This window comes from Manduca sexta, chromosome 20 (genome assembly GCF_014839805.1).
Source record: "Manduca sexta isolate Smith_Timp_Sample1 chromosome 20, JHU_Msex_v1.0, whole genome shotgun sequence".
Lineage (NCBI taxonomy): Eukaryota > Metazoa > Arthropoda > Insecta > Lepidoptera > Sphingidae > Manduca > Manduca sexta.
In genome coordinates this window covers 5,645,929-5,671,812 of record NC_051134.1, presented here as the reverse complement: position 1 = coordinate 5,671,812, position 25,884 = coordinate 5,645,929, and the positions used below count along the sequence as shown (strand labels likewise).

The following is a 25,884-nucleotide window of genomic DNA, read 5'->3' as shown; positions in this document are numbered from 1 at the left end:
TTTATTATTGTGAAGCGTGTTCTTCTTTCCAGTTTGTAACAAGAAGGTAAGGATTAAATGAGTTGATGTGCATCTAATTGGTTTCAGTTTGTGGTTTTGAAATAATGGTTATCTGTTGTGCGATACTGTTGTCTGCCCACAAGTGTGCTGTGCCTTATATATTTATATCTATTGATCATATACATAGAAGGTATGAAATTCACATATAAATATATTTTATTCATAATATTATGTGCTTTAATAACTACGTTTTTTACTTTCAGTCGATGTTCGGCGCTGATAACTACTGCACATAAATTAACTTAATTATTCCAATGTATTCCGCACCATACGTATACAATTTTGTACCTGTGTAATATATGCAATAAAACTACTAAATTTATTTAATTATTTATTATTTAAAGATTAACAAACTTACATGATATCACACATATATACAAATATAACACAGTGCACACAACCATATATGAGAGACAATATTTGGTATCATTTGTAGAATATACCCGTAGCGGTAGATTTATAATATTTGGAACTATTTATTCGTCGAATTCAGCGACGTCATTTTCGGCTTTCTTGTGGCCAACCCAGTCCCATTTGGAGTAGTGGAGCTTGGTCTTCTTGAACTTGGGATTCTTGGAAGTAATGCGGACGAAGATCCTGCGCCCGAAGAGTGGTTGCAGTTGCCTGAAGTTGTCCACCAGAGGGAGGTTCAGGTTGGAGAGGAGACCACGGAAGTTGTCCATCTGCGAAATGGTAATAACATTAGCAATTAATTCTAAAAGTTTTAAATGATTTTATAAAATGAAGATATAAAAATAATATTAAATAAATATTGTCGACTTAAATCTTTTTATAAATCGGAATACAACAATACAAGATCTACTACTACGTTCCTATTTCTTTTTGTTGTAGTTTCTCGATTACTAAGTAATTACTACCTCAACTTAAACTAACTTTTCTTTACATACCTGGAACACGGAAATCGGCAGGTAGTCCGAGAATACGACCCATGTGACGGCTTCAGCGCAAGGCGGGGTAGTGAGAGAGCCCTTGTACGTGTAGAAACGCTCAGTGTCCAGCCCCGAGAGGATGGATGAGAGGGAGAAAGTATGGGGCAGCTGCATGCTCGTGTTGTAGTTCTCGATTGCCGACAGGTTCTTCACGATTGGGGTAAGGAGCTTGGCGTCGAATTCTACGACCTGGAAATTATATTCTTAAGTATTAGCTGATGTCTCCTTTAAATATTAATCGTATTATTAAAATTATTGTTGTCAAAGTAAGTAGCGCCTGGCAAAACCAAATAGCTATTTATGCGGAACTCATAAAATTATTGGTATTTGTGCAGTATGATGGACAGTCTTAAGGTGCCCAAATAAGGTAAAGTATGTGTAGAATTTATCAGTTTTCAATAAAAATGATTTTATGTAACTGAAATGAATAAATAGGTCGCTAATCGTCAGTGAGCGCAACGCCTGCACGTAAATAATAGCAACAATACTTTTATCTAGATTTTTTTAATTACAAAATGAGTATATTTATAAGCCAACCTATCACTCGTTCACTTGAAACGAGCATAATGCAAAAAAAATCAACTGCATAAGTACTATTAAAGGCAGTACGTACCTGGTAAAAGAAAGCAAGAACGCAAAGACCATCAGGATGCTGCAGAGCTTCAGCCAAGTTCCTATATTTCTTATTCCTGTGGATAATGTGCATCTCTAAAGGCAGGCGCATGTCGTTGAGAGTATGCTCCGAGCCGCGGTTGTTCTTGTCTCCCCAGTGGAAGTGAAGACCTTCGATCTCATACTCATTATCCAGAGGACCACCGAATATGTAAGGCAGGCGGAAGCCTTTCTTTTCTTCTTCTGAGCTGTATTTGGGTATGGTTAAGGCCACTGAAAAATATAATTGATTATAAGGAAAATTCGGTCTAAATATAAAGTGAACAAAATTAATGTAGCAGGGAATAGATTCATAGAAAATTTAAAAAAATAATTGCATGTAATTAAAGAAATAATCGCCTATAAAACAAATTAGATTTTGACAATTTCTACTATAAAGTATAAAGTAGTATATATTACTTACGTAATTTAATAGCAAACTTGTAAATCGACCAATAAGCTCCAATGGCAGCTTGAGACAATATTTGTTATTGTGAATTATATTCACAAGTCCAGTATCAAGCGAAGCGTAAATAAATTATCAGAATGTACCTGAATGTCCATTGTTAGTTATAGTCAAAGGTCCAGGCAGAGGGTTTTGGTATCCGATGAGCTCCATGGCCGGAATAGATATGGGGATTGCCTGCCGCGCTGCGATGGCAATGGGGGACTGCTGACGGCCGCCGCACGCCGGGTGCAGGACAGCCCAGCGTCTCTGGTCGGATGCGCGGTAACCCCATCCGAGGACCAGGGATACTGGAAATAAAATTATTCCATAATCGTATTTTAAGACCCTTTTAACACATCGAAGATATTGCTATTACATATAATCTCAAATGCACGCGTTCGTAAATGAAAAAAAAAAAAAAAAAATGAAAAATATTTTTATTTAACACAAAAGATCTTACACGGAATAAATATACAAAGTATGAAATTTTACAGTAAAGTACGAATTGAAACAATGTATTGACAACGGTCCCCACACTAGGCAAGCCTGTATCGTGGGGTCCCGTGAGATCATTCAGAAGTGCTTTTTATCACAATAGACTTTGTTTGTAAGGTAACATAAAATGAGATCATATTATAATACATTACTAAAAAAACAATTAGCATCTAGAGTACATTGTAACAGTAGCTAGTTTATTAAGAATTATTACATTACCTATACTACTTACAATATTTATTAATTAACAATTTAGTTAATCGTTATATTAGAATATATTCGGCAGATAGAGAGAGATAATGAGAGAGAGATATAATGCAAACTGAGGTTATTTTAGGCCCTAGGCAATTTGACCGTGACAGGTTGAGATGTTTATCAGAAATATAAAATCTATGAAAATAAAAACGAAAAAGAAGTATTCTGCCGAAACCCGGGATTGAACCGGGGACCTTTAGATCTTCAGTCTAACGCTCTCCCAACTGAGCTATTTCGGCTGATGCTGTTATAGTAGAAATAACAGATCCGTTTAATAGATTTATATAACAACGCATTGCAACTCGCTTATAGTTTGATAGTATTAGGTTCAAATCTTAGGTCAGAAAAAAAATTATATCAGTGCGTTCTTGCACCAACAAATTAGTCAAGCAACAGCTGACGATGAAAATCAAATTCTTATTTGCAACACATTTTATGATATACATTGCGACAAATTCCGACACTATACTGGAGTGGGAAAAATACAACTACAAGATGGTTTAATTATGCGTAAGTACTAATTATATTGCATATTGTAAAATGATTTGGTGGTTCTTTCTGACTTCTGAGTATAAATTTAAGTGAATTAAGAACGAATACCAACCAGATAACTTTATTTTAATTTACGATACAAACAACAGTTGTTTATGTTCTTTGTCATTGTTTGGCTTTATCACAGCACGAACACTTAGGAAATATTTATATAACCGTATATGTTGTTATCAAAACATCGCGAACACAATCGATTAAAAAAATAATAAAATGTGCGTATGTCATTGGTTTAGTTATGTGAAGTGTTTGCATTCATAATGCATTTCATAACATAAAAAAATTTGTTATTTTTATAGAATTGAACAGTTAAGTACATTCATAGATTTTATGTCTTATGCATTTGTCCATCTACGTCTTTAATCTTTTTTTGCTCTTCTTTTTGTTTTAGCTACCAAGAAAAACCGGTGTCCCGGTTACAGAAATATTCTAACCAGTGTAGGTAAATTCACCTATTAGGTAATAAGAAATTTAACGTCAAAATATTATATCTCTGTCGGTAGGTTGGGTGTTCTTAAAGCTAATTTTAGGTTAGCAAGTTCCCGCGGCAATATTTTGCGCAAGAACTGCCAGATGCGTTTGCACTAGCAGTAATAATTTAATGATTCTATACACATGCGACTCGCCACAAATTCAAATAGCATCGAAATTAGCTAAAGTCAACCAGTCACAACTGTTTACATTGTCAAAAAGAATTGCGGAGAACAATTTCTGCAATTTTTTGTGTAACTCTAAAGCCTGTTTTATGGTCTTAAGGATGCAAATTTTTAGTTTTGATTTTATGCCTTCCCGTTTACCTATTTATTCGTTAACAAATTAAATATGAAAAAATGAAAATACATAAATTATTAAACAATAACTTGTAACACATTTTTATACATTTTGTGGAATTTAATGTAAATCACCACGAGGCCATACGTGTTTCGTTTTTAAACATTCACAATAAATCTTGAGATCCACCATGTTGGCTTTGAATTCAATTCGCGCGCCAAAATTGTAATCAAGTTAATTCTTTTCGCTGTCAGTTTTTTTATACTTTAAAACCAGATAATATTTTCAACTGTTTATTATATTAATTTTAAAACGACCTTTGACCTTATTTTTTTCCAAAATAAAGTAAACTTTTTAAATACTGGCTATAAGTACTTTTTTAGTTTCAATCTTTGCTTGAAAAATAAAACATCTAAACTCGTTTGCACGACACGTTTTTCTTCATCGGTTAGACTTTGAATGTCCTACTTTTTTACATATCGCTAGTCCGCAAACAAACTAATCTTAAAATTTGGGAAGCGATATGACAAAAATCTTATTAATGGTATACTTTTCAAGGTGGAATAGGTGATTATTATTTATTGGTTACCTACTCTATAAACAGAAATATTAAACCAATGATAGGGACTTTGATATTTAGTGCCCGCGATGACGAAGATAAGTTTTTCTATTACATCTTGGACCAAGTTTTGAACCGACAGACCCTAGATTCAAATCTCACAGATAATATAACACTCAACTAGATTTTACTAACAAGTAACACGATTCGAAATAGAGAAGGTTGACGTCAAGCAGGCGTCATGCTGTTTCGGGATAAATATTTTGCTGTGAAAATCAGAAAAAAATCAGAAACACAGCCTTTTGTTCTAATCTCTTCCTATGCATTGCATTCATGAAGGCTATGATAAGACTTTTGTTTATATTATGTAGCTACCTACACGCGAATATGCAATGTAATTTAATTTAAAATATCCCTGTTGTTATATCTTATATTATTTGTAATACAGTATTATTTCACGCTACTTACATCTGCCGTACTAAATTCAACCCGTCAATGGCTTTGGCAAAATCGTTTCATGGCTAAGGACATAAACGCCCTGTGATAGTGACGTCATAATTTATTTTGACGCGCGAGTTGCTAATAAATACAATAAACTTTTTACGAAAATTTGTGAATATTACTAAGCATCAGTCCCGTTAGGTTTTATGTAATGCTGCATTAGGTTAAATCCAGTGCGAGGTAAAAATATCTTCATACAGAGTGAAGGAGTTACCATAAACTAATAAATGGTACAGGAAAAGGTCGTTTAATAATGAAGTCAACCATAAAAGGACGGAAGAAGCGTGGTTTTATATTATTAGCTGTAAATTACTAAAGTTAGTAGATACGGAACAAATCGGTTAGTTTTTCGATTATAAACGGAGGGCTATTCTTTTCTTTTATAAGTGAAGATTATTATAATTGCCATAATATTATATCTAGTGAATATTCGCAATTTAACAGTGGCGAAGCGTCCATACAACCCGATTCCTACCGGCTTCCCTTTTAGGTTTATTTTAGTTTGTCTTATCTGTAAAATTACCATTTTTTTTTTTAATTTTGTTAACTAAGGCCTTTCGTCTGTCTTTGTTTTTCGTCACGGGTTACCTTTTGAAGAATTTCACCCTTCGCCACTGCAATTTAATTATTTCAATCACTTATGTCTTTAAAAAGCTCAACAAATAATTAATATGCAAGTATGTTGGTATTCCATTACGGAGACATAGAAAAAAGCTTAATATATAATATTATTAAGGTTTGCGACTTATAGGTCCATAATTAAGCCATGTTTTTTTTCGAATTATTTCTATCATGTAGTACTTATATAAATGGTCACATTGTTATTTTGTTCATATATTCGCATTTCACACACCTAAGGAGCAACCCTAAAATTATGTATTGAGAATGCATTTGTTATATTCGACTTAAACCCTACAATGCAAAAGCTATTATAATATTATATCAATATAATCAATTTATTTTTTGCTTTACTATTACTAACAAGTTTTATATCTGTCAAATCTTGTTAAATAAAAAAATGATCACGCACGATCAAACGTATATTTGATATAATCAACAATTTGTCTAGTAAGTTCGTGACAACCGAAGGAATTCCTTGCATCTCTATGATAAATAATGCATTATTAGTAATATAAATATCAACGGCCTCAGATTATTTAACTTCTAAGGTCAAATGAATCGTGGATTATGCAGGATATGTTAACAATTTTCTCTGTTTATATTATATTTAACGGTTCAAAAAAAGACGAATTTTAATGTCACCTCATCTGAGTAGATATATTGTACATATGCACTTCATTGGATAAAATACACGTACTAATGTTGAAAAAATGTAGCAATTCAATTTAAATGGATCGTAAACTGCATTGTAAAAAAGTTTTCAATAAAAAATGCTATCGTAGCAAAAATACATACTGATTACATTTTATAATTTAGGTTAAGTATTAGATTATTTACGTAAATCAATAAAAAAATTATCTTTTTTATGTTTTTTAGTTAATTATTCAAATATCGCCAATTAATGTTTTATAGGACAATTTTAATGTAGAGTTTCGTAAGCATGTCGTTTCTAAAAATGAATACCATCGAAAAATATATTATAATTGTCATATTTTTTTATTCTTCTCTATCTTGGTGACATGCGTATTACTAGGGTCTCTAAACAAATCTTATCGTAAGTACATCATAATCCTATCAATGCATTTTAGAATTATGAGAGCACATTCTGATAACAATCTCGCACATGTTGAAAATCAACTAACGCGTGCTGTCGGATGTTTGTACGAGCCGATGCTTGTTGAATGGAGAATGTGCGTTTTTAACGTGTTTCGATTGTCTGTATTTGTGATAAAATTTACTTAATTTCGGTTATAATGCAATTGGGTAAAAATATTACACAATTTTTTTTTACTCAATTATTTTTACATAAGTACTTAGAGAATAACAAGTTACATTTTGGAATCCATATTCTTAAAATAATGTAATAATTAACTTGCATATTCATATATTTTCATTTATGATTGCGTAATAACATTAAAATAAAATTTCCTTTTATTAAAAAAATATCAATGTCCTATAATTAGAAAAAAAATCAAATCTTATTATTTATGTCTTATAATATTTTTCTATACTTATATTCTTTTTCTTTTGTATATTTTAAGGGTGTATAAATTCTAACTGTGTATTTATTATATGTATAATTTGAAATTAAATTTTAAATATAGAATAATTATTTAAAATTTTCATTTAACTTACCATTAATCGCCAAAACGGCAATGACAGCTATGAGGGACGAAGCCATGTTTTCACTACAATTGCAATCTTTGTAATGTGATTATTGGAAGACTCAGATGCTTCCTGCCGCCGTGGTCGCGGTTTATATACTACACATCCACATGTTGAGCTCTGCGTTTTCAATGGCCTAAGGCGTCATCGACTTGAGAACTAACCCTACATTGCTGATGCTATCCGATCCGACGTCATGTATGGTGCTTATTGTACCCATCTCCAATTTTGGTATTTGCTATGTAGTACCTACTTAATGTACGACAAAGTGTAACGTCACAGGAAAATTAAATCTAATTAATGCGGAAAAATTTGAATATGCTACAGTCGATAAATTAGTAATTAAATCACTGCATTCGCATTACGTTTGTAAATTATTTTAATGAAGAATTGTGTCGATTTTGAACAAAAGAAATATGAATTTTACTTTCCTGAATCCAAGGTCTCAAATGTGACCTAACATGTACAACTATTGAGATTTTTTTATTGACATCTGTATACTACAAGTGATGCATCTATATCTATACTTAACATATAAAGCTGAACAGTTTTTTTGTTTGTTTGCACGTGCTAATCTCAGGAATTATGGGTTCGAAAAGAAAAAATATTATAGTATTGGATAGCCCATTTATCGAGGAAGGCTACAGGCTATATAACATCACGATATGACCAAGAGGAGCGGAGCATTAATAGACAATTTTGCACGGGCAAAAATTATTCCTTTTAAGAACTTTGGTCGCGTGGGCTGCAGTTAAAGTTAGGCAACAATTATGTATAACGGAATGGTTCCTCTTAAAAACTTAAAAAAATAAATTATAAAACAAAGTTCTCCACCGCATCTATCTGCCTGCGCGATAAACTCAAAACTAAGTATTTCGATAGAATTTAGTACGGAGATATTAATTTGAGACCCTGGGAAGGACAAGGCTTCTTTCCATCCCCGTAAAATATTTAACAGGACTTTTATTCCGGAAAAACTTTTCACGCGGGCGGAGCCGCAAGCAAAAGCTAGTAATATATCTATCGCATTGTGATATAACCTAGTTTTTGCTTATTGTGCAGTACAACATATTACGTCAATTGAAATTTTAGCGTTGCTATGTTATATTGGATCATCATCATCATCATTTCAGCCGGGAATCGTCCACTGCTGGACATAGGCATCCCCCATTGAGCGCCACAGAGCTCGGTTCTGGGCCGCCCTCATCCATCGGACTCCGGCGACCCTCACCAGACCGTCGGTCTATCTCGTGGTGGGCCTGCCTACGCTACGTGTATAAACTGGATATACCTTTTAAATTACCTACATAACTGCTTCATATATGTAGATACTATTATCTCCGCCCTGTGGAATGGGGGCGTTTGGAGAATTCCACCACGGTATCCCCTGCCTGTCGTAAGAGGCGACTAATAGGGGCCACGAAGGGGGTCGTCGGCGGGCAGCAGGGGCTGTCCGCCCTAGTACATTTTTGTGCATTTTGCACATTTTTCGGTTGACCCCCGGGATGGACGGCAGTGTGTTGTTGGCCTCATACTGCCGTAGACGCCGAGGGCGTCCTTTGGTGCGCGGGGGCTTCTGAGCCCCCCCCCCCCCCATAGGAGACGGGCCGCAAGGCGGCACCGCGCAGGGACGGCTGCGGTCATAGACTTAGACACTACAACGTCAGAGGAAGCCCGCAGCCGTCCCAAATGCGCCGAAGAGGGCCACCGCGGAGTTTTAGCTGGTAGGCCGTGCGTAGGTTAAGTTGTAGGTACATATGGTTAGGGACTCGGCCCGGCGGTCGCTCGAAGGTCACCATCAAATCCGGGCGGCTCAACGTCGGGCCGTAAGGCACGGTTACCCCAGCATAACCGCTCAGTCGCCCCCCGCGAAGGCTGGGCGGTAGTAATAAGGTACTTTCTCCGCGAAAACAAAAAAAAAAAAAAAAAAAAAAGATACTATTATCTACATAAACTATATTTATCTATATAAACAAGTAATTAAATACATTAATAAATAATTGTTCAAGTATGTAAATATGAACTTGAAAAATGTGTTAAGATAAGTTAGTCTTAAAAAGGAAAATCGTCGTTTCTTTGTCCAAATTTTCCGAATCGCTCAAGTTTTACTCAAAAGAACTTACCCTTCTGAGATAGTACTAGGCCTTTAGAAGAGGAGCCGGATTATATTTCTGGTACTTTAGGATCTAAGGAAACAATTAGTCTCCTAAGGCTTAGAGGAATGTTTTTTCCATGATATAACCAAGCACCAACGATTGAACGAACGAAAATTTGCAAACTGCTCACAACTAAAATCTAGATTTGTCAATTGTCACCCTTTTTGTGTAAGGCTCTGGTCTCTCTACTTGCTTATCTCCAGGGCTAGCATTAGAAATTATATTCTTCACCTTAAACTCTCGATAAATATTGTACTTAAACTCGTAAATTATTTTTTGCCATTATGGAGAAACCCTCAAATTTACTACTGAGTAGACAAGCCAGTTTGTTTTTATATCGTAAGGTTTCTATAGAGTACTCTCCTTCATATAAGTGTACTTACGGAGGGATAAAAAGGGTCTAAAATCATTTTTGTTACCTACGGGTTAACGTATATATACCTAAATACATTTTCTACCTGTTGCCGTCAAATAACATGGAAAGCTCGGAACAAATAGCGAATGAAACTTCGTCGACACAACATCAAACACCCCTAACGATTTAAAGTGGAACTAGGTATAGATCTTTATATATTATTAACCTTACCTATACAAGATACTTACTTCAGTCTTTAACACAGTTTTCTTTCTGATCTCCCGATAATATAACCTGAATGTACTATGTAACATTCGCCTGTAACAATACCTAATCATGATGAAAAACCCGCCATTATGACTAAATCTGACACACTTAGTTCGCCATTTTACTGGACAGTAGTGCACATAATTCAGCTCCCATATATTGACTATCCTGCTAACATAAAAAAATAGATAAATTAGGAATTTCATAATTAAAATGACAAACACTGTTTGAATTAGCATTTCGTATTTACAACAGGCAATAAATAATCAAATCGAGGTTCCTAATTAGTGTTTCCGCGTTGTAGTACAGTCTAAACTTGCATCTGTTAACACTAAATTGTATGTATGTATGGAATATAAATAAGTCGGGACTATACAATACAATTAAAAAATATACGACGTATCACATGCAGAAAGACTTAAGGCGCGTGACTAAAGTAGCAACCGACAATCCGTTAAACACTATTTGTGACTGGAATTATTTGATAAAGTTTTGCAGAAACATTAGCTTTGTTCCTCTATGGTTAGTCGGTAGAATAGTTTTCTGTACGAATTTAATATCTCATTATTTTCGTGAGCAAATGACTTCGATAATCAAATTCTAAAGCAACTAAAACGTTACACATAATAGCTTTAGTATTTACCTAGTCTTGCCATAAATATTGTAATAAAGAAAAAAGAAAATTGTTAACTGCAAATAACATTTATTACTTTTACAGTGTGTCAGTTTAATACATAAATATAAAACAATTAAAAATATAAAAAGCTTATTCGAAGTGGTCTCCATTGGCTGCAATACAGTCCTTTAAACGATGAGGCCAGTTATCAATAGAAGCACGCACTCTTTCCATGGGAAAATTCTTCACTGCCAATCGTATAGATTGTTTTAGGGACTCCAAATTATCATGGCGTTTAGAGCAAGCTGTACTCTCTAAAACTGACCACAAATCATAATCCAGCGGATTAAGATCGGGACTAGACGACGGCCAGTCTTCAGCTCTGATGAAGTCCGAAACGTTCGATTCCAACCAAGACTGCGTGGACCGAGCTTTATGACCCGGCGCCGAGTCTTGCTGGAAGGACCATACTTGGTTATTGAACATGGTGATGTTAAGGGGCTTAACTACCTTCTCAAGAATGGTATCTTGATACACTTGTGCCGATGTTTTGATACCTTTTTCACAAAAATATGGCTCAGTCACTCCTTCATAGCTAACACCCCACCAAACCATCACTGAAGTCGGATAATGTCCACGTTGCACTCTGTCGACTAATTGGGAAGCTTCCTTAGAGCTTTGAGCATAAATACGGTCATTTTGTTTGTTAAAATGTTGCTCAATTGTAAAAATTTTCTCATCCGTAAACAAAATTTTTCTGTGACCTCCCTTTGCGTACCGCTTCAGTAGTTGTTTCGATTTTACCACCCTATTCTTCTTTAAATTATCAGTTAAGAAATGGCCAGTGCGTCTCTTATAGGCTGCAAGTCCTAAGTCATCTTTTAAAATACGCGACATGGTTCTAGGTGCTATCTTCATTTCCCGAGATAAAATCTTTTGCTTTCGGACAGGATTTCTTCGAATTCTTTCCCTTACTGCTTTGACCACCTTTTTCGTACGAACACTACGTGGACGGCCAGATCTTTTCTGTCACAAACAGAGGAGGTCTCATTGTACCTATTAATAGCCCGGTACACAAACATTTTACTAATACCAAGTGTATGGAGAGTTTTAAAAATTGCATTTGGCTCCATACCTACTTTGTGTAATGCTATCACAGCGATTCGGTTCTCTTTATCACCCCACACCATTTTAATATCGCAAAATATTTTACAATGTATTGGCGCCAAAATGAGAAAACACAATGAACAATCGTATAAAAATGACAGATTCGAAATTCAAATGTAATATTTTTTTATAATTAAGTGTAACAGTATTTATGGCCAGACTAAGTATATATTGGCCCTTCTGAATTGCTAACATGCTAAGAGCTACACAGGTATACCAATATCAGAGAGTTACTGTTGTAAAAATCAAACGAAAGTATTCCTTTTTATTGTTGTTATGTAGAATCTTCAAGCAGTAAGAGTACAATTATCTGTAGCCACCAGCCAATACTTTTACCCCGGACAAAGTATCTATCTTCATAATATGTATTGTAGTACTTTGACAGCGTACTATGATTTTATACGCTATCTGAGCCAAAATACCTTTCTATAAACGTTAACACCAATAGAAAACAAAAAAATATTGGCATGGCTTATCCTAATAAGTCTATCGCTAAGATATCTCATGCTTATACATAATGTTAGCGTTAACGATTGAAGGATGGGGTTTTGGCCACGACTGCTGTCTTGTTTTTTATGCCTCAGTAGTATCATTTGTGGTATGATGCACCATCATCATTCGTTGTACTTCTGTAATTGTGAGCCTATAAGCAGTGCCCTTATTTAATATTTTTTTTAATGTATACAAGTTACAGATTCGATACAATATAAATTCCATTCATCATAATGTCATATATTGTACTAATTTCAAGGTGTAGTATCTAGACAGAAATCATTTTAATATCAATAACTCATACATATACCATTACGGCCAATAAATAACAATGATTTTATTTTTGGTACTTTTATAACAAATCAAATATAAGTGTAGAAAATAAAAGATCGAGATTTTTTTTAATCTAGGTAATTTATTTTTAACATGTTAATTATAGAAAAATTCAATCAAATCACGAGGCTATAATCATAACAAAGAAATAATTTACATCGTATATAACAGTCGGTCGTTTAGTCCAGCTAAAACATTACAACATCATCGAACATCAAACACCATTTGCGGGTTGAGTACGCGCCGCCCAAATGGACGAATTGCCGAACAATAGTTCCATAACACGATTGAGATGATGTAAATTATTAAACTAGTTATTATACACGTTCATTGATTAGAATCATAATAAATAATACGTGCCGGTCAGTATTAAAACAAATTACGTGAGTTTACAAAGTGGTTGCCGCGACATAATGGCCGCTTGTCATTCAAAAGCCCGCCTTATTCGTCTTGTTACTCATCGCTTAAAATCCAAACGTTTATTGTATTGTTTTATAAAAATTGTGAAGTGACGAAGTTACTTTTGATATTACTTAAGTATAAAAAAATCTTGCCCCGTTTCTACATATCTGAAGCTCAGGGGAATTCTGATATTTAAAAATGCTCTATGACGAGGGCGTAATATCGGGGCTAATTTCCAAAACCATCTAACACCGGAGCAGATTGCCTTATCTACCCGTACCTTTCGAAATAGATACCATTATTTTCGTAATCAAAGGGAATAATAGTCTAGTCTATACTAGATAGAGAACGCATAATGCATCGTGGAAGACTGAAAACAATAATTGGTTCTATCGGCTGCGTCGCGCCTCCGTCCCGTGTTTGATCTTTGATTATGAAATGCGCGATTTCGGTGTCGACTCGGTGAGTACTTATTGCCAAGAGTATTCCGAAGGGAATTTTTAATTTAAAGTAATAAGTAAAACATTTTATTAATCTAAGAATTTGGGACCATACAAACGAAAAACAAAACGCACATCACGCCTTAATCCTTAAAGGGATAGCCAGTGCCCAGTAGTGCACCACGACACCACTTTTCGTCCTATGATCTGATAGGGAGTGAACCCATCGCCATATCAAAGACAAATTCGAGGCTCCGGAATGATATTGAGCAGGAAAACTCAATCACCCGGGATGCGATCCAGGACCTTAAGGCGGTAGTCACAGAGGAAAGACCACAAAAACAAAGCATAGTTAATATAATTATGGATGCTTTTATGCGCCTCAGGATATGCGACGAAGTGATAGTACTTTATTGTGATTTGTGAGTGGATCTAAAGGTGCTGAAGAATCCCTTGTACCCATCCGCCAGAGTCCCGCCGCACCGCACATGTCGTAGCCTCGTAGGCACCCAGTTATCGGAATCTCGATAATTATACGTCGCCTTAAGTCAAAATGAAGCTTCAGAAAGTGTGTCTACCACAGATTTATTACGTCGGGACTATTAGAATAACAGTAAAGGTTTGTGTCATAGAGGCAAACGTCTATAACTTTAACATATTAAAACCCACAAGGATTACAGGAACCATATAATAGGTGCATTAGCCACTAGGGCCGGGGATGGGGATTGTGGGCTGATAGCAAACAACCGCCCGGGCGTTGTGCGGTATCCAAAACTGAGGATCGCTTTTATTCAGATTACTACTATGCTAACTAATACATATCTATCTTACCTACGAACTATAAACTCAAAATATAACGAAGCAAAATCATTTTATCCTTCTGTTATTTCAACTATTCATATAGTACTCTAATAATTTTTGGCTCTATATTTAAAATTACCCACTTACTATCGCGGCGTCACAATAATTTGACGCTTTACCCGTGAAGGTTTCTCCTTATCTCCACTCTTCAAACTACGAACTTATTTTAATCGGGAATCTCGCGCCGGCTAACCGCCATTTTCAATAAATTACCTTTCCTAATCGCTTTTTCGATCTATCTCAAGAATAGACCAATCAGATCAAAGTCTTTTTTTTACCTGCATACAAATAAATTACTATGATTGGTTCATTTTCGAAATCGGACAAAAGATTGACATAAGGGACGCTTATAGAAAACAGCTGTAAAGCCGCTACTGTACTACAGGTACTAACCTGCTAAATCAGATCATGTCAAAACTGATTTATTCATTTATCTGTTATGTCTTATTTTTTGTTACAGATATCAAATGACAGTCTATGACAAGCTGTTGGATAAGATTTGTGACCCTCGGCCTTTTTGAAATGGCATACTTATTTAAAAATGGCAATGCCCTCTACGTACAAAACATGGCCTTGATCGACTGTCTCATTTTATCAGTCTGGTATTTGCGACACAGCATCTTTAATATTTGTAAAAAAAATAGGAGCTTAGTCCCTCTACGAAAGAATCCGGTTGTTTAGGTACTTATTACCACAATGTCTATTTCTGCCATCAAGCAATATTGCGAAAAGCAATGACCTACGCAGCACGTAGGTACCGTTATTCAAATAACAAAAACCGCTGAACGGAATTGGATAAAATTTGGCACTTAGATAAACCATAACCTAAATTATTATAAATCCTATTTTTACCCCGAAAAATTACACAATGGGACTATTACTTATCCCGAGAGGTCGTTCAAGCTGACGAATCCCCAAACATTAGGTACCTACCAATTTATAAAAATATTACGGGTTTTGCATATCAGCACATGGACCTCTAATGCCTAATTAAATAAATTAATACACGTGTAAGAATTGTAGTACAAAATATAAGTTCAAAAGTACGCACTACGGTTTTAATTTTCCTGAATTAAGTTTACCTAACATATTTTGCGTGCCATCACATCACACTCCCGTGACGTCAATGTCATGGGAATAAAACTTTTTCCTTTTATTGTCTCCTATTAAGTAGTACATATATTATGAGTATGTTTGTATAAAACTAGTTGAATAACTCACATTGATTTCAAATGAATACAATTACCACGATACTTCATTAAAAATTACCCGTTTTGATACAATTACCACGATACGTCATAAAAATGTAGGTACCTATTACGATTTAATTTGCATACACTCATGCAACATAGGTAGGTACTTAAAAAATATGCCGTGCCACGCTCAACTTTATTCAGATAATTTATATTTAGTTTTACAGAGAAAATTATGCAGTAATTAGAACTCAGAAGCAATTCAGTTTACAGCACGTTGGATTGACACGTCAATTTTAATGATCCTGGTCGTATATCCTTCCAAATAAAAAAAATCTAAAACGGTTTATAAATAACGGAGTTTTGTTGTTATAAACATAAAAAATATATATTTTTGACTTCGGTTAATTTCAATTTCATTGACAAAATTGTAATTATGTAATAATACGATTGTGAACTAGAGTATCTAATTGTAACGGCAAAATTTTAATACAGCCGACAATTGTGTAAATCCGCCACTAACACAATATCTCCAGTCCTGCGAATAAGACCACAAGATTGGTATAATACTATGCAGTCGTAGAGATCTTTATACTCTATAGGCAGCTTCTCTGTATGATGGTATCTAACTACCCAGATGAGCACCCAGGGACAGTTCTTGTGCGCCCGGTCTCCACACCGAATGCGCACCCATGCACAGGGAGATATTTTTCACGGCATACAGTAAAATGCAATAACCTCATGGTTGCCAATTGATATTGAGATCTATAACGGCCCCGCGAACATTTCTCTTCCCTTTCGCCCATTCTAAGGAGGTTCCTTTACTTCCCCCACACAACCCCCCCTAGTTATCCCTCCCATTTTTCTTCCAGGCCCCTGCAGTCACTAAGCCGGCGGATGCCTGTATTCGCTGGATTCCCCGATTTAATCTGCAGGGACCCTTACAACAGAAAAAATACCCGGACGAACTCTTCTGTATGAAGAATATTCACCTATAAAAATAATTGTGTCAACATCTTTGAATAGTAAGAGCGGAAGGGTGAAGACGTAGGCTCGACGCTGAGAAAATATTAACAAAAACCGGTTTAAATTGGTTTAAACCGCTCCACAAATACATTCTAGATAATTATCACGTTCAAATAGTCACGATTCACGTATGCTAAACGATTACTTATTAATAAATAAATTATATTAAAATAGATTAATTTATGCCTATTTAGTTTTAGTCTAAGTGCCATACTGATATAAGCAATAGTCTATATCATTTATGTCTCTGCTAATTACTTTTTATTCGGTGGCGTAAATACTTACTAAATTATAAGACTCTTTGCGGATTCATTGAATACGGCTCACCCTAACATGAGAACTTCCTCTCCTAAGCAATTCTGTCGCGGTCTTAGGTACACAGTTACGTGTTTATAGTTCATGGTTGCCAATTCATTTAGGCCTATGGGGGCTCGCGAACATTTATGATATAATCAAATCCAAAACTTAACACCACAAGAAACCACTTCCTTAAAACTACTTTACCTTTTGATTGACCGAAAAAATTAAAGATGTGAACTCGTGAATATGAATTTTATAATTATTTCCATAAAGCGTCTGATTATTAGGTTATCGTTTTATTACAAATAGTACCTAGACTTCAAATTCGCACGTCGCAAATTATTACAAACTATGTCACATTAACATTCATACGTTCAAACTACGATACCCCAATACCAAAATCATGGCGCCGAAATTCAATCAGATAATACTAATATCCTTATCTTTTCCAGAAATTTCTGCATTATAGCCGCTAGATAAAGATTAAAGCTTATTTCAAACAAATCGCGTTCCACATTACAATACAATAACCAAATGCAACGCGCGCATCACAAGTGATGAGTGAAAGGCGTTTATTGTTCTAAACACTTTATAATGATAATTGTTTTCACGAAGCAACTTCGTAGGATATTCACATTGACATCCTTTGTCGTCCTAAACAAATCAAGGATGGACGTTTGAATCCACAATGGAGTCTCTTACGATACCTGTCTATTGGCATTGTATTGAACTTGTTAAATGATTTGCTGTGCATTCTTTAGTACATATAAAACTAATTGTTTAGTTGCTAGACAATTATAGTCAATAGATAGGTATATATTATAACAATTCCTCGTACAGACATAGAAGAAGAACGCTACAACGTTTACCAGTAAAACCATTTGGTTTATAAATTTAGAGTGATCATAAAATTTTACGCATTGCATAGGATTATTAGAATTTTCTTGATATGTATATTGTATTTTTTTCTCATCCATAACATTTTTGTGTCAATTAGAGAATAATTTAACACATGTCCAGTAGACTAAGGACCTGCATAAGTAATACCTATATTTACAAAAATAAGAACACATTTTTATACAAAAACATTCTAAAAACAATAGCGCAATATCGTAGACAAAGAATACAAATACACCTATAAAACAAAACTCGAACCGCTCACACCAAACACCACGTCTAATCATAATTCAGAAGCAGTATCGGCCGACTCGCCATCCATCACGGCAGACAGGCGGAGTTTCAACGATGTAAATCATGTCTTTTGTCCCGCTAATTGTTAATGGTATGTGCGTGTTCGCTAGACTCATAGCGCCTTTGTGAACTGCGAATGTGGGCGGGGCTTCGTACTCCCAAATGGGCAAGGTCTGTGGAGCCTATAAGGGCCGAAAGATACCTTTGTGTATTTTGACGTGGCCGTGGTGGTTTTAGCGAATCGCGGTCCGAGGTCAACCTGTGTGCCGGTGTGCGTAGTAGATCAACTGCGTATCATAAAAGTAGATGAACAAATTCAAATCTTTAATTCTTCTATACATTACCTTCTCAGTGTTCTTTCTTCGTTATCTAAAATAATGCTTTTGAAATTTAAAACGATTATTGATAAAGACACAAAAGTTTAGACGATTTGAAATTTTGAATTTCTTCAGCTTTTGTGGTTGAGTGTACTTATAGCTGTTAAGGGAAACTGTTCCTTCGTTGGTTAACATTATAATATGGCCTATACTCTACAAAGTCATTAGTCATTACCTATGATGTGCAGTATCGACATTTTACTATACTCCAAGATATAAAGGAAATACCAAAGCCAATAGATGAATAAAAGGAAGGCCTAGTAGTTCTTGATTTTCGATGCTTATTTCAATGCTTATATTATAATGAAAAACTTCAGCTTGAAATACTCTGATTGATAGAAGCTGAGAAAGCAGCAGAACTTAGCAGTCGAACTACAAAAAGGTTGCACCTCATTTATTTGATATTTATCAGGCTAGGTATCATATTAGTGCAAACAACAATTTGTAACTAAGATATAGACTTGAAATATTGCATAGTTTAAATAGGACATTCGTCTTCATATTTTAGACTGTTCAATCAGGCAATCATGAACACCGTACACTCCTATAAGATCTGAACTACGATATTAGTGGCGTATCAGTAACCTTAAGAACTTAATTTATCCTCATCAAGTTTACGTACTTAGACGCTTGGACACTTCCTAATTAACACTGGTACTCCCATAAAAACATTGATTTACACCCGCATACATAAATAGATAAGTTTATTTATTGTTGTCGTTAAATTAAGCAATAAAACACATCATAATAGATTACATACAAATTAAATTATTGTAGTAGGTACCTATCTCACCTATTGTAATCCCTCTACTACATCGAGGTCTTAACGCATACCTTCTCGCTTGGTAAGTCGTCAGGGGTTGAACGGTACCTTCAGCCGATCCTCTTCGACAACTATTCACAAATAAGTAACTACAACATTACTGACCGATGCCTCATGCCTTTTGGATCGGGGGCATCTAGAAAATTACGTCACGGTATCTCCTGCCTGTTGTAAGAGGTAACTTAATGATGCTTTGATGTCACGTGGCTCGAAGAAGGCGGTAGCATCTACTTTAATTAAACGACTCCAAGTAATATCGATAATTAGTATACTCAGATTCTGTGGTTGTAGATGCAAGGATCATCATTTAGAGTTCGGGGTATCTTAAGCCCCCTTACATAAAGGAAACGAACACACGAGAGGTTCTGCGCAGCTACCTTAGTGCAGTAGCGCATCACGGAGCTGTCTCGTAAGCGCCATAGATTATCATCTCGGGTTTTGTTTTGATATGTCGGTGTAGGATGCATATTTATAGTGTTACTATCTAATGCTCGTACAGATGATGCTATACATCAAGTGCAACCTTTCCGAATATGATAATGCGGAGATGCAGTAGAACAATATTCCTACCAAAATCAAAATCCCTAAAAATAAAATTATTCATAATTGTAATGGTGATTATCTTTTCCATTCTGAGGCAGCCGCGTAATTAATTAATGATGATGGTGAAGCAGATATTAGTATCAATGAAAATTATTTGTTTAGGTCGGAACAAGATATCATCCGTTGTCATAATATCCCGTGCGTCTCCAATGAATGTATTTATATAAGTAGGTACAATCTTGAACGGGCTCATTTATATTTTAAATGATATCTTATTACCAAGGTCTAGAGTCTAGACTATCGAGTCAGATGTGGCAAACCTTTGGCCATTCACCTGCTTTTAAGATTGAGGCCAGCTCAAAAAAATCTATAGACGCCTATTTAATTTAAATAGGTAGGTGCCTACCTAATCAAATATTAGGAATCCAAGGTGTACCTGCGTAGTTAATCTCTTTTAAAAATATTTCTACATAGTAATTCCATGGAACGAAGAGTTCCAAGATTACATAGAGCCGACATTGGGCAGATTGTCATATAAAAATTTTGCGCTCTTGCGATGGTTACTTAATTTACCGCGAAATAGCAAAACACCAATGTAAAATACTTCATATTTTTCCGTATCGTGATTTGCACGTTTTTAATGCATATTTTTGTAAATATGTTATTTTTGTTTTAATATGTAAGACTACTATGACATCTTATCACACGAACATTTCAAATAATACGACTTATTACCAATAACTTTTGGAGCACTTTGGTTCTGATGTCCAGTCTATAACTAAATACACTGTGAAATATCTACTTTGACGTTACACCAAATTACTTACTTGACGATATGACAATAGGGTGCCTCGGTGGCCTAGTTGTAAGTGTAACATGGTACAGGTACAACTGCCGCGCTGAGGTCCTGGGTTCGAATCCCGGGTCGGGCTAAAATAATTGTGGCTGGGTTTTTCCATCTTAAAAATTACTCAGTCGCAGCTCGGAGTCAGGAAGTTGGCGGTGTGATACCCCCGTGCCTCGGAAAGCACGTAAAGCCGTTGGTCCTGCGCCTGATCTCTCTCGGGTCATGTCGGACTGCCGTCTCACCGAACTATGAGAGTTAAGGAACAGAGTGCTGTGTACTGCGCACACACTTGTGCACTATAATATCTCCTGCGTACCTGGCTGATCTCCGTTGAGATTGGGCGCCGTGGCCGAAATTCGGCTAGGAGGGATTCAGAGTCAGTTAAATACCATCCTACCTCAAGTGCCAGCCTATCTAAACTAGATAAATACCTACTTGATAAATTGGTACTTACAAATCAAAGAGCTCTTATAGTACTACGAGGTAGAAATGTATGATAATGGCAAATTAGTTATTCCCCTTTTTGAATAATAGTATGTTAATAAACAAAGGAATCTCCCCAATTTAATAAATTACAAAGTTCCCTCACAGGTTTTCGTTTCACTTCGGTTGCGGAATTGAACGTATTAACAGAACGTGATGGCGGGAATCACCTTGTTCTAGCTTCCTACCTAAGACCTGCCCTACACCATAATAGTAAGGTTACGTCGGCAAGGGAATTTAGTCGGTGAACTCAACGATTAACATACTGAGTCGCATTCTTTGGCCTGATGGGGGATCTAAGTGATTTCTACATTAAAAACACGTGCATCTTATGTCCTTTAGTAGACTTTCAGAAATAAACGTCATGATAAGATTGAATATAGATGTAAAACAATAAAATGTTTATGTATGTCTATGGTTTATCACTTCTGGACCTACAAAAAAAATATCCTCCGAAATTACAGAGCCGATTGTAGTCGAAAGAAATAGGTAGGTATACCTATTTTGGACAGTAATTCGACGCGTAATTAGAAGTTCAAAGATCTCTTCATCCATCTGGCCAAAGATTTACATTAGGTTATGATATAGGTAGATTTATATTAATTACCAATAATCATAAGTAAGTTGGTATCTACTAAGAAATATAGCTAATTGGGATACTGAATCTATCTCAATCGACTGGGTACAGGCAGCCAAAAAAATAGCTAAACAAATCCAAAACTTCGAATCACTTACAAATGTTAGATAATTGTTCTTTCATTTTATTATAGAATAAGGTTAATCTATTAATATTGAAGCGAGTGTGTTACCGTTAAACAACAATTGCTTACAGTTTGTTTTAATAATCAGCCGGAATTGAACCCTGGACCAAACAAGATGTAGCAAAGAAGAAGAAGAGTTACTTGGCTACTCGCTATAAATATATTTCGTTCAATGAAGAATAAATATTTTGATAAGGACAAAAAGTTTAATTTAAAAAAAAATTGGCCAGTTGTTATATTTTGATGTATTAAATTTATTTAGCTATTTTTGAGACTGTCTACATCCTACAAGAAATGACTTATCGCCTCAACAACTTCTTACACTCATGCTTGTCAGATCAGCAAAGATGCGAAAGTCTACTACAAAATAAACAGTTACGTGTCCCTCATCATTGATGTCTCATCCTCCTCCAGTGATCTTCCTGAGCCGAGGTTCGTAACCCGTTAGTGGGTTGCACTCAGCATGGTCACTTAATTTCCAAGGGTTGCGAGCGCCTAGAGCGCTTACCCGAAAGGCCAGTGTTTGTTTAAGCCGACCCTTGTCCGACTAACAAATGTAAGCAAAAACATATACGTGTTTTTTAGTGTTAATTTTCCAAAATATGATATTGTACCATAAAAAATAATTTTAGAAATCGTACCACGCGAATACCATATCTGTTTCTTTTTATTCGCAGACAACACAATAACAGAAGTTATAACTTAATAAGGCTCCCGGTTTCGGACAAGAAATCTCAAGTAACTCATAAAGATATGATGGTAATGGCCTAAAACCTGCATTACGCATTGTTACTTACCGAGGTTTTTGCTTTTTTAAGTCAGGACATAAATGCAGCACGATATTGCCAGTATTTGGAATGGCCATTTATATATTTAAATATCATTTACGTTGTCAGATTTCCAATAAAAAATCGTACTGGAACAAATCTTCAAAGTTCCCATCGCGTCGGCAGGAGAACATGGCGTCAAATTCCTGAGATCTGGTACTCTGTCTATTCCACGGGTCCCATACTGAGTCCGTAAAACTTGACAGTACTTCTAAAACATACTTAAATATTTAAAATCATGTGATAGGTATTAGGCAAGTTAATAAAATGTATAATCAATTGCCCGAGTGCAGATTAATATGCAGGGCATCATTTTGGCTTATTTATATACTGCTAAATAAAATGTGCTAAAGAATTTGATTTAAAATAATTGAAATACAAACATGTTGTTTTTAAATTGACCGCAATAAATTTACTTTTTAATGGTACGAGTAGATTCTTAATGAAATATCAAACAGCAGTTAAAATGTAAAACTCGCACCTGTGTTTATTTTTATAACAATCAATACAAGATATATTACCATAATACAAAAACAAATAATCAAAGGGTTAACAAACTAGCAAATAAGTATATAAATAGCAATACCCACATTTATTTATTTTTAAATGTAATATACTTATGCACGTAAATTGTAAATTCTTTTTAAAGCATTAATCTTTAAATCTCACAAACATATGTTTTTATTAATAATGTATGAAGTATGAACTCTTTGGTATGAATTCCATTTCCAAAATTTAAATGCATTTACTTTTTTTCAATAAAAATAGCAACAGGTGCAACTAACCAAACGTCCAAAAAGAATGTAATAGATTTAAATATCTTGTCCTAGTATTTATGGCTAATTCGCAGTAAAATATATAACATGCAACGTGTAATAAAACAGATAATTTACTTGCTTCAAATTCATTTATATTTCACGCACACTGCGGCGCCAGACAAGTTTCGAATAAAAAACTTCGCGCGACGCATCTTAACGTTCTTGTTAAGGGGCATGTTCTGTCGTGGGACATTACTTTAACTACTTGGGCTTAAATCATCTACTTAGGGATTATCGGATACTTAGACAGTTTATTATGAAAAAAAAAACTTACGAATGTTGCATGCGACTACAACAGTCACCACCGAATAATAGACTTGCCTGCACGCTACATATCATTTGGAAAAATAAATTCATTGAGCTTCTATAAATATCTCATAATGACTTAGTCGCGCTGAGATTAAAAAAAACAGGCTTAATAAAAAAAGTCAAACTATAAATAATCATGGATATTTCTGCCTTTAAAATTTCGTCATATTAAATTTTAAAGGCCAAAATATCCATGATTATTAATTATTTTTACGTTTTTCTTTCAACTGCGAGAACTAATCACTAACTAGACGTGAATTTAAATTCTTTACTTGCCAATACTTGTTTAGTTACCCAGATTAAAGGTGAAACAAAATGTATGAAAATGGACCTTGAGGTATCGCCTTAAGAAAAAAAACAATGAGCCGGAGAGGGTGGGGGGGGGCTACTTTTCTTTAATCTATTTTTTTGTGACTTATAGTACATAAATACAGAAAAGCTAGTCTTTTCCGGAGTTATTTAGAACTAATTTTACATTATTTTAGACGTATTCGCCTTAACTCGTCATTAGATTTTGATTACTAACACCTATTGTCTAACAATATGATAATGGACACCTGTTTAATGCCTCGCATCCTACGGGCCTTATAATAAATCACTGCACAATTTAATTTATTGCCTACTTGTCCGCAATATGATGTCATAATAATTAGGCATCACATATTCAGGAGTCTAAAATTATAATTTGAAGACCGAACATAGTATGAAAAATTATACAGTAAAAAAAATTGAACTTTGAAGCATGTCGTACTAAATCAATCTTTGAAATAACTTTTTTTTATTGCAACACAAAAATAATATCACACCTTTATCCTGGAAGGGGTAGGCAGACAACCAAGGCACCCACTATTTGCTATGTGTGTTCCGTTCCATAATGCGATAGAGGATGAGCCTATCGCCATATCGGACACAAATTGTAGACTTTGAGCGAACACTAATAAAAATAACCCAAAATCACTTTGCCCGACCCGAGATTCGAAACCGAAACATTAAAGCAGTGTAGTGCCGCGCACACAACACAACTACGCATCCAAGACAGTTTTTAGTGCATCGGTTAGCAAATGAGCAAATGTGCCAAATACGGCAATAGATCGTTCAGGCCAGGATCGTTTCAGGTTCAGGCAGGATTGTAATTTCAAACTTTTTATTATATGGGTATTGTCATTAAATCTATGCTATTATATAAAGCTGAAGAGTTTGTTTGTTTTTTTGAACGCGGTAATCTCAGGAACTACCGGTTGGAATTGAAAAATTATTTAAGTGTTGGATAGCCCATTTATCGCGGAAAGGATATAGCGTGTAAATCATCACGCTATGGCCAGCGGGAGCGGAGCAGTAATAAAAAAAAGTGCAAAAACGGGATCAAAAATATTACTTTTGAGAGTTTCTGTTGCGCGCGCTAAGTAAACGGTTAAAGTTAGTAAGTTAAAGTTTTGAAAATATGAATGACAGAATTAATTGTTCCTCTTAAAAATTTTTAGGAAATAAAAAACAAAGTCCCTCGCTGCATCTGTATGCGTATATGACGCGGTAAACTGAAAAATTACCCAACGGATTTAGATGAAATTTGGTATAGAATAGTTTGCGACCCTGGGAAGAACATAGGCAACTTTTTATCCCAGGAAAATATATAGAGTGACTTTAATAACGGATAACTTTAGTCCGGAAAATCTTTATCACGCGGGCGGAACCGTGGGCAAAAGTTAGTGCATAATAAAAATGCCGCTAAAATTGTTGAGTCCGTACATCTCCTAAATACATCATTTCCATAT

The 25,884-nt window shown here is 35.2% G+C and overlaps 1 protein-coding gene and 1 non-coding gene across 2 annotated transcripts; both read right to left on the bottom strand.

Annotated features, from left to right (window-relative positions):
• Positions 1 to 378: 378 nt before the first annotated feature.
• Positions 379 to 7,632, bottom strand: LOC115443492 (carbonic anhydrase 7). Its single transcript, XM_030168924.2, has 5 exons — positions 7,496 to 7,632; positions 2,214 to 2,417; positions 1,624 to 1,895; positions 969 to 1,199; positions 379 to 743 (listed from the first exon to the last, which is right to left on the bottom strand). The coding sequence occupies exons 1-5, from the start codon at positions 7,539 to 7,541 to the stop codon at positions 537 to 539; spliced, it is 960 nt and encodes a 319-aa protein (XP_030024784.1). The 5' UTR covers positions 7,542 to 7,632; the 3' UTR covers positions 379 to 536.
• On the bottom strand, positions 3,026 to 3,098 carry Trnaf-gaa. Its single transcript has one exon. It is a non-coding gene; the product is annotated as a tRNA-Phe (tRNA).
• Positions 7,633 to 25,884: the final 18,252 nt, after the last annotated feature.

Coding starts and splice junctions, on each gene's coding strand:
- LOC115443492 (XM_030168924.2), bottom strand. CDS start 7,541: ATGGCTTCGTCCCTCATAGCTGTCATTGCCGTTTTGGCGATTAATG. Junction 2,418..7,495: donor TGCCGTTTTGGCGATTAATG/GTAAGTTAAATG, acceptor TTTTATTTCCAG/TATCCCTGGTCCTCGGATGG. Junction 1,896..2,213: donor AACTAACAATGGACATTCAG/GTACATTCTGAT, acceptor TATATTTTTCAG/TGGCCTTAACCATACCCAAA.